General features: G+C 57.5%; 1 protein-coding gene across 1 annotated transcript in view; it reads right to left on the reverse strand.

Annotated features, from left to right (window-relative positions):
• The window catches only part of CACNA1S (calcium voltage-gated channel subunit alpha1 S), a 63672-nt gene that overhangs the window by 35609 nt on the left and 18155 nt on the right, over positions 1 to 9908 (reverse strand). The window contains exons 6-11 of the mRNA XM_007456136.1: positions 8339 to 8544; positions 6956 to 7059; positions 5086 to 5231; positions 4572 to 4653; positions 2619 to 2779; positions 490 to 715 (exon numbers count right to left, since the gene is read on the reverse strand). Coding sequence (XP_007456198.1) covers positions 490 to 715; positions 2619 to 2779; positions 4572 to 4653; positions 5086 to 5231; positions 6956 to 7059; positions 8339 to 8544 — 925 coding nt within the window. The remainder of the gene's footprint in view (positions 1 to 489; positions 716 to 2618; positions 2780 to 4571; positions 4654 to 5085; positions 5232 to 6955; positions 7060 to 8338; positions 8545 to 9908) is intronic.

A 9908-nucleotide genomic window follows, 5' to 3' on the forward strand; every position in this document is an offset into this window, starting at 1 on the left:
GTCCGGCACGGGGGGGAGCGGGCCGCCCCCCCCCGCCGGCGTCCCTGCAGTCGGCGCGGCTTGGGGGAGGCTGGGGGGCTGGTGGGATGTGGGGGTGGGGGCGGGCAGGGCTGCCTGGATCCGGGCCGCACACCCAGCTTCCCTCCGCCAGAGCACAGATCTTGGTCTGTCATTTCATTCTGTTAGTAGGACGGCCGTTTAGCTGCTGGCGCCCCCACTGGACTCTGAACCCCACGGGGGTGAGGACCACCCCTTCCTGTGCGGCCCCGGCCCAGGCGGCCGTCCCACCACTGCCCCCTTCTCGGCTCCCCTTCCATCTTCCTTTCCTCCCTCCCGCTCCCAGGCTCTTCCTTTCCCCTTGCTTCCCTCTTTTCCACACCACAGACAACGGTGAGAGGTAAGAAGACAGGAGAGGCCGAGGTGGAAGGGGGAAGGTGCTCTCCGCTGCAGAGGCGCAGGATGGGGCAGTGCGCGCAGGCGGGCGCTCACTTGGTGATCTTGAAAATCCTGAGGAGGCGGATGCAGCGCAGCACGGAGATGCCGAGGGGTGCCGCGGCCCCCGACTCCACCAGCAGGATCTCCAGGAGGCCACAGCACACCACAAAGCAGTCGAAGCGGTTGAAGATGGACATGAAGTACTGATGTAGGCCCAGCCCGCACATCTTCATGAGCATCTCCACGGTGAACAGGGCCAGCAGCACCCGGCTGGCGACGTCTGCAGCGTGGGTCACGCAGCTCCGCGTCACTCTCCCCCCTGCCCCGCCTGCCTTGGCCACGCCCTCCACCCTGGACACCCTCCCTGCATTTCCAGGGCATCTTCCTTTCCCTGCCCTTCAGATCCAGGACAACCTGGTGAGTTGTCACCCTTGAAGGAACGCAGCCTAGATTTCTAAGAAACTAAACGACACTGTGTTCAGCAGGTCCACACTCCTCACTCCACCCATCAACCCGTGAGCATTTTAACCCCATCTCCCTGATGTCCCAGAAGCACTGACACTGTTGATCAGCCTCTTGCTTTTTTTTTTTTTTTTTTGAACTTGCGGGATCTCAGTTCCCCGACCAGGGATCGAACCCGTGCCCCCTGCAGTGCAAGTGCAGAGTCCTAACCGCTGGGCCGCCAGGGAAGTCCCCTCTTGCTTTTTCAAACATTCTCTTTCCTTGGCTTCCAGGACGCCACATCCTTCTGCATTTCTCCTGCTTCTCCTGCACCCTCTCTGCAGATGCACCCCTACCTCAGCCCTGAGTGCTGGACTTGAGCCGTGCACATGAGTACACACCGTCCTCTGGGGATCTGGTGATGTCTTCTAAGACCACAGCTTCGATTGCCATGCCTGCCAGTGACTCCGGATTTAGACTCTTCAACCCAGATTTCTCCACTGAGTCCCAGACCTACTTTCCATCTGTCTCCTCAACATCTCACTGGGATGTCTCAGAGGCACCTCAAACTCAGCATGCTCAAGTCTAAGCTGATAGGTACTGCCCGTCCTCCCCCGTCCCCCCAAAGTACCTGGTCACTGACTATCTTCCCCATCTCAGCAAGTGGCACTACCATCCATCTATCTACATGGGCCAGGAACCTCAAATTCGTCTCTGACTCGTCTCGGCGGGCACTGTTCACATCTTGCCCACATTTGGTCATTGACAGTGCATTGACAATGCTTGGCACATTCAAGGGGCTCTCAGGAAGACTGGTTGCAAGGAATAAATGGTTGGATGGATGGATGGATGCAGGAATGGTTGCATGGATGGATAGATAGATGAAGGGGTGGATGGATGCATGCATGAATGAAGGAATGGATGCCTGGACGGATAGATGCATGCCTGGATGGGTAGATGGATGGATAGATGGATGGATGCACGGGTGGATGGATGCATGCATGCATGAATGCATCTGATCTGTAGCATTGTTTCCTATCTCCTTTCCATAGAAGAAGACAATCTTCTTTTCTATTTTCCTTCTTTTATCTCTTTCATTATTTTATTTTAGGCCACACTGCGTTGCTTGAGGGATCTTAGTTCCCTGACCAGGGACTGAACCCAGGCCACAGCAGTGAAAGCACCGAGTCCTAACCACTGGACCGCCAGGGAATTCCCTCTTGCATCATTTTAAACATAGTGTCTTCCTACTATCCAACCTCCCCTCCTCTGTAATCCTCCTCTTGTTACCTTGTATTTACCTCCACTGTTGCCCTCCCTATACTGACCTGACACCACTTATCAATATCTGCCTTTTCCTCTGGCTCAGGAAGCTCCTTGGCGGCAGGAGAGGTACATGCCTTCTCCGTGTGCCCTGCATTCTTTACTGGGCCTTACCCAGAGCATGTGTGTAATACATAGTTGGTGAAAGATTGCTGTTTCTGGAGTAGCACTTGAACTTGGATGCATGAAGCGCTCAGTTACTGGTCATCTGTACGTCCAGTGTCTGTGATAATTTGCCCAGACATCTGGCGAGCACCTGGAGTGTCCCCAACTTGTTGCTGTTACGGCCCCTGGCAATGCCACGAGGAAAAGAGTACCACTGCCTAGAAGTTCTAGAAAACAATGTCGACATCTAACGACTTTTTCTGCAAAACCTGAGGTGCCATTGGCCAGCGTTGGCCATCAGCCGCGTGTCTCACCTTGCAGGTGGGTCAACCAGAGAGGCTGGTGGTGGTGTTCCGAGGCGATCGACAGGGTGTTGAGGGCGACGATCAGGATGACCAGCCAGTAGAAGACCCTGGACTTCACCGCGTCGTGGCACTTCCAGCGGAAGACGCGGTTCCACCGCCTCCAGTGTCGGCTGAGAAGGCGGGGGGCGGGGCCGAGGCTGAGCTACTCCAGCTCCTCCCCAAGGCCGCCTTCAGGCCGCTCCAGCCACACTTAAGTCTCGCCACCCACTCCCTCCTCCAGCCACATGAGAGGGCCAAGGACGTGAACTGAAGAGACAGATTGTAAATCTTGCCTCTTACAGCAAATGTCTTCACCTTTCAAAGGAGAATAGTGATGATGCCGACCTCGGACGGAATTAGAGACGATGCCCGGCGCAGAGCAGGGCTCCGTGCGTTTCCAACTTAATTAAAGCAACCCTGGCATGCCCCATTTTGCCCGTCATAAAGGCAATTCTTTAACAAATTGGTCATATCTGGTGTAGGGGAGGGCGCGCAGAAAGGCACCTCCACTGTCAGATCGACCTTTGTGCAGCATTTACCAGGGTTAGAACCTGCACGCCCTTTGACCCAGCAAGCCTGTTTCTAGGGATCTGCCCGGCAGAAATGTTCACCCTTACGTACAACGGTTCCCTGTGGCTCTGTGTGCATTGCCCCAAACTGGACAGCTTACATAAACAGACTACAACATATGCGCACTGTGGAACATTTTACATTCAAAGATACATCAAAAGACGGTGTGTGAGCTATCACACCTTGCAGAGATGTGGAGGGACCTGAAACGCATGTCACTAAGTAAGAAAAGCTGATCTGAGAAGACCACACACTGTATGAGTCCAGTTAAACGACATCCTGAGAAAGGCAACACTATAGAGACAGGAAGATCAGTGGTTGGTTGCCAGGGCTGGGAGGTGGGGTGTGAACAGGCAGAAACAGAGGATTTTTAGGGCAGCGAAAATACTCTATATGGTACTAAAACGGTGGGTACGCGTAATTATACGTTTGCCCAAACCCACAGAACGTCCAGCACCAAGAGTGCGCCCCAATGTAAACTATGCCCTTGGACGATGCAGGTTCATCAGTTGTAACAAATGGACCGTCTGCTGGGGATGTCGATGGTGGGGGGTGCTGGGTGTGGCTGGGGGAGGGGCAGGCGGGAAATCTCAGCACCTTGGGCTCAATTTTGCTGTGAATCTGAAACTGCTCTGAAAAAAGAAAGTCTTAGAAAAGAAGAAAAAAGAAGGTTTGTGTCTGTATAAAGTTGCCCTCAATAGAAAATTCTAAATTTAAAATGTCAGTTACTAGTTTATGTGTGGATCGTATTCATTTATCCAACGAGCCCTCCCGTGTGCTGGGCACTGTGTTTGGTTCTGAGGTGACAGTGGTTAATGTGAGAAACCTCATCGTGTAAAAAGTGAAAACAAAACCAAAAAAACCTGGGGTGTGTGTGTGCGTGCGCGTGTGCGTTTAAGAGAGATGAAAGCGTACAAGAGGCTTCAGAGGGATACAAATCTAACTGTTACCATGGTTACCTCTTTGAAGGGCAGAGAAGGCCATCTTTTCTTTGATGTATTTCTCTATTGTTGGATCTTTCAAAATCACAGTCACGTATGAATTTGGAAAAGGAAGCAGCCAGTCAAACGGAACACACGGTCCTCTCTAGCTTCCTGCCTCCAGCCCCCTGCCCGCGACACTCATGGTGGTCACAGCCTCACTCCCGGTCTGGAGCAGAGGTTTCCAGGACTAGTTATCCCACCGGCTCCCAGTTTCTTCCTTACGTGGTGAGTAAATAGGTCATCTGCCCAGTGCCCTCCAACTGCGCTAAGGGAAAGCGACCCAAAAGCCACCTAGGGAGGTGACCGGGGTCTAACTACATGTCTCAGGGAGCTGCGGGCTGCGAGGACCCGCAGCTGGGCAGATACTCACATAAACTGGATGACTTTGTTCAAGCCTGCGATTTCATACAGGCTCTCTGTGTCAGAGCCACCTTCATCCAAAGCCAGCTTCCCTGGGGACAGACAGGTCCAGTTGGCCAGGCTTCCGGGCCCCTCTGGGCTGGACACACCTGGAAAGGGCCCGCTGACTGGGGACACCTGTGACAGCGACCCTGGGTGGGCCTGGACCCCTCCCTCTGCGCTTTCCTGAGCCCTAGAGAGCCCGCATCGGAGGGGAGGGCAGGTCACCAAGGGGCGGTGCAGCACTTTGGGACCTTGTGCTCCGGGAGGGCCCGGGGCACACCAGGCCGCCTCCACTGCCAGGTGTCAGGCTAGGCCTCTAGGGGCTGGGTTTTCTTATCTGCAAAGTGTTGATGCCGTTCCTGCCCGATGGGCCCCCTGGGGCTGCAGCGGGGGCGGGGGGGACGGGTGTGGAGGTGCCCCTGTGGGAGCTGACCGCGAGGGCAGCTCTGGGGGGGCTGCCGACCTCGGCCCGTGGCTCCAACCTTCTCTCAAGTCGTCCACATCCATGACCTCGCCCTGCGTGATCCAGCTCAAGTAGCCCCGGAGGTCCTCATCCAGCTGCTGCTTCTCGCGCAGCTTCTGGAAGGTTCCCCTGGACTTGGCTTTCTCCCGCTCCTTGGTGAATTCCCTGCGGGGGGGGGACGTTGCACCAGCCTGAGGTGCACCGTGCGTTCTCCCGGGGAAGTTGTCCCTGGATTCTAGGACCCTGGCAGTGGCGGGGGGCCCAGGGCCCCCCGGGGGGGGGGGGGGGGAGGAAGAACGCAGCTTCTTGGGGCGAGGGAGCCCGCTCTGCGGCTGGACGTGCCGCCCTGGCCCAGAGTCGCCTGGGGTCCGGGGCCCTTTAGGGAGGCGGAGGGCCGGCCCTCTCCCCCTCAGCAGCCCCGCCCTCCAGGGCCCCCCTCGCCCCGCTCCTCCTCCCACCCCTTTTCTCCCGCCTTGTCTTGGGTGGCCTTGGACATAGGGGTTAATGACATCACCGTGCATTGCCCTAACAGAATTGCCACGGACCCTCCGATTTTCTGTGCTGCCCGGACCTTTTAGGCTGCCTGAGTAATTTAGCTCTGCTTACAGACTTAAGGCCCTGGGGGACATGCTCCTGGGCCTGGAAGAAACCAGGCAGCAGCAATGGAAGGAAAGGACCCGAGGGTCAGTGAGGGCTCAGAGCAGCAGGGGGAGCCCTGGGCAGAGCAGCAGGGGGAATCCAGCCTGGTCCTCCCTCACTGGGCTCCGAGGGGCGGGCTGGGGGCAGCAGGGTCGGCTCGCACCGCCTGCACCCTCAGCGCCGCCCAGGGCAGGGTCCAGGAGGGGCTCTTGACCATTTTGTGCCCTGGCCCCTTTGGGGGGTCCCGCGAACCTATGGGTCGCTCCTCAGAACAGCGCTGTAAAATGCTCCAGATGAAACCATAGCTTGACAAAGGAACCGAGGAGTTAAAACATAGGTGTTGAGCTATAAAGTGGTGATAAAGTAACGTATATGCTTCTTTACTGAATCATTAACCAGCAAGATCAGGCGCAGTCTGATAACTGTCATAATTTTGTAGTGATATTTGCAACACCTGTGATGTGACAAGGGATTGCTGTTGGGACAAGTCATGGGCGGAGCTGGTACCACGTCGTGGAAGGAAGCACTGCGTTTCAGTTGGACTCAAAGAAATAAAGGCAAGTTCTTGCTACCCTAGTGCATGGACCCCCTGAATTCTATGTCCAGAGTGCCCGGAGGGAAGCTCCTGCTGCGGGTGATGGCAAGGCACAACGGGGCCGATGGCCACTTCCGGGCTGCCCACCGTAGCTGGGTGGAGCCGTCACAGAGAAATAATGACCATGAGTACTTAGCACTTCTGATGTGCTGGCCTCCATTCTAAGTACTTTATAGGTATTAACTCATTTAATCCTCCCAACAGCCCTGTGAAACAGGCACTGAAATTATTCCCATGTGACAGATGTGGCTCATGAGGCACAGAGTGGTTAGGTAATTAGTCAAAGGTCACACAGCCACCAAAGAGTAGTGCAAGGGTTTAAACTTGGGCCTCTTGCTCCAGAGTCTGTGCGCTTAGCCCGAAGGCCATGCTCAGTGCCGAGCTTCAGCCCAAGCACCTCCAGGGACAGGAGGCTGGGGTCTCGGGCCTTCACGTGGACAGAAGGAAGCGAGGATGGGAGAAGGCTTGAGGAGAAGGCAGAAGGGTGAAGACTGGAGGGGCTCCTGCCTGCATCTGTTCTCTTCCTGGCTAAAGGGGAGCCAGGGATGAGCGGGGGCTCTAAGCCACATCTCCCTGCCCACTGCCTCCCCTCCCCCCCCTCCCTTCCCCGCCCCCCCTTCCTCCCCTGCCTCCCAGCTGTCTCTGAGCCCCTCACCCGCTCAGGACGCCCAGCACCAAGTTGAGGATGAAGAAGGAACCCAGCAGGATCAGGGTGACAAAGTAGATCCAGGGCCACTCGTTCCCAATGGCATCGTTGACCTGGTCCAGACGCAGGTGTGAGCCCCATCCCTGACGTGAGGGCTTAGGCCCCCTTGTCAAGCTGGCCCATGCACCGCACCCGACGGCGGGGGCAAGGCAAGAGGCCATCCGGGTCCAGAGAGGAAGCCTCTTCTAGCCTGAGGACCTGGGACTGGGCCTACCGGCCGCTGGGACCGAGCCCTGCCTCCCTCCGGCCCCCGGGCTCCCTGCCTGACCCAGTCATGCCGGCCACCTCCAGTTGGTCTCTTTACAACCGAGATTCCTCACAGTGGGAGAAGCATTAAAAAGCCTTGGCCTGCGCTTGGCCGGCTCCTTCAGGAAGCACGCCTGTGACCCTGCATGAAGCGCCAGCATCTCTTAGCATTGTTCCATCTGCCTCCTGAGCTGATGCCGTGAGCGCGCTCCTCACAGGCTGGTCACGGGTGAAACTACACGCGTGACCATCCTCTGAAACGTTTAGTAATTGGCTCCCATAATCTGAGTTTACGAGAGCTACTCACACTAATCCTTTATATTTGCAAAGCATTTGATGGGTTTACAAGCATCCCCCGTAGGTAGTGTCAACCCGCGGCTGAGCTCCGGGGTTGGAGCCGGATGGTTAGAGGTCAGTTCTTGGCCGTGTCGCTCACTAGTCCAACAGCGGCCAAGTTACCGAACGTCCCTGAGCCTCGGTTTCCTTATCTGGAAAATGGGATCAATGCCTCCCACTGTTGGAGGATCAAAAAAGAAATGCAGCCTAACTCTTGTATCACTAAACAAGTAACCTTCTCTAGCAAGAGAACTTGTACGGCACTAGGTGCCCGCACTGCGGTAATTCAGTTAGTGCCCCCACTAACCATCATAACTACCCTGAGATGGAGTTATAGTATTTTTATTTTATAGACGAGGAACCTGATATCCAATCATATTTTTATGGGAGAGCAATCTTGCCCAGCAGCAAGAAGAGAGACTCAAAGGGCCCTTCCTTCCTCGGGAAATCTGAGATTCCAGGCCATCGGCAGCAAGTCACTCACAGCCAGGCTTAGGGACAAGTTAGGAGGTGAGACCAGAACCTGCCGAGCTCCGGGTTTCCGTCCCTCACCTGCTCTTGGGGCTGCGGACGCAGGTGGTACCTCGGCCTCCCCCGAGGATGCTAGGACACACACCTGAGGCCCAGAAGGGCTCCCCGGGGAGGGGCGAGGAGAAGCGGCAAGACCCTCAGCCCGGGACTGGCAGGCCCCACCCGCTCCCGGCGAGCCCGTGCTGGGGAGACAGCCGGCGGGCTCGGGCCCAGACCCACCCAGTAGAGGACGTCGGTCCAGCCCTCCATGGTGATGCACTGGTACACGGTGAGCATGGAGAAGCCGAAGTTGTCGAAGTGGGTGATGCCGTGGTTGGGGCCTGGCCAGCCGCCCCGGCACTCGCTGCCGTTGATGGTGCAGCGGCGCCCTGAACCCGTCCGGGCACAGGGCGACGGCTTCTCGTTCTCCACCGTGGCCACGATGTCTGTGGGTGGGCGGGGGGTGGTAAGCACCGGCGGAGGGGGCAGTAAGAGGGGGCAGCAGGGTGCGGGTCTCAACATCAGTTTAAAGTCGGGGAGGCGGCCTTGCTGGGAGAGTGTGGTGCAGACCATGGCGGGCTGGGCCAAGGGCGTGGATACGGATACGGATACACAGATACGGACAGGGACACAGGCGTCTGCAGGCAGGGGCTCGGGCCCAGGGCCTCACTGGAGGCGCGGCTTCTATGGAAGCAGATGTGATGTATCGTTTGTACCCACAGAGCTTTGTCAAAGGAGGCAGCAGCCCAGCGGGGGCGGAGGTGTGGGCCGGGCCTCACGCTCCGGCTTGAGAGCTCTGTCTGCGATACAGAAGTGAGGATGCGCCCCGATGCTGGGATGCGCTGGACTGGGGGTGGGTCTGCTCCCAGGGGGCGTCCCCAGCAGGCCTTTAGCACCCAGGGAGCCCCTGAATGGTGCTCTTATTGTCTCTAAAGCCTGCAATTTGGATGACATCTGGGTCCCCCTTTCCCCTGGGTAGGTTTGGTCTCCTCCTGTGCTCAGAGAGGTCAGACCGTGAGAGATCGAGTGGCCTTCCTTAACCATGTTACCGGGGGGCTCAATCCTCAGGAATGAGGCAGGGGGGCACAGACAGTCCTGAGCTTGGCGTGTGGTCCCCAGCCCCTCGAAGCTGGGTAGCCCCCATCCCAGAGGGGCTTGGGAACGCTACTGGTCAGCACTGGGCAAGACCTCGTGTGAACACCAGGCGAGACCCTCGAATTTCGTTTGAAGGTTGTGCTAGAAAGCCCCCTCCTCTCTGCCCTGATAATGCCTATGAGAGGCCGGAGATCGTCATGGGGACAGGAGGAGGCTGAGACGAGGCAGATTAGGAACGAGCCCAGCGAAAGCGCCGTGAGAGCTGTCGTTGGAGCTGGGTTGCTGTCCCCTTAGGGGAGCGCAGGGAAGTGGGGAGGGTCCCCCAAGACTCTGCAGGTCTCCGCCACCGAGTTAGGGGCTCATCCTAACAGAGGTCACCTCTGTCTTGTGCTGGGTCCTGTCCCCGCATCCCCAGTGTCCTGAGCCTCGGCCCGGGGAAGCTGAGGACCAGCAAACCGCTGGCACCTGAGAGCGAACCCCGAGAGTGCGGCCCATCCTTTCATCAAAATGCACAGGGGCTTCCCTTGTGGCGCAGTGGTTGAGAGTCCGCCTGCCGATGCAGGGGACATGGGTTCGTGTCCCAGTCTGGGAGGATCCCACATGCCGCGGAGTGGCTGGGCCCGTGAGCCGTGGCCGCTGAGCCTGCGCGTCCGGAGCCTGCGCTCCGCAGCGGGAGAGGCCGCAACAGTGAGAGGCCCGTGTACCGCAAAAAAAA

This window comes from Lipotes vexillifer, unplaced genomic scaffold (genome assembly GCF_000442215.2).
Source record: "Lipotes vexillifer unplaced genomic scaffold, Lipotes_vexillifer_v1.1 scaffold1201, whole genome shotgun sequence".
In the NCBI taxonomy this organism is placed as follows: domain Eukaryota; kingdom Metazoa; phylum Chordata; class Mammalia; order Artiodactyla; family Lipotidae; genus Lipotes; species Lipotes vexillifer.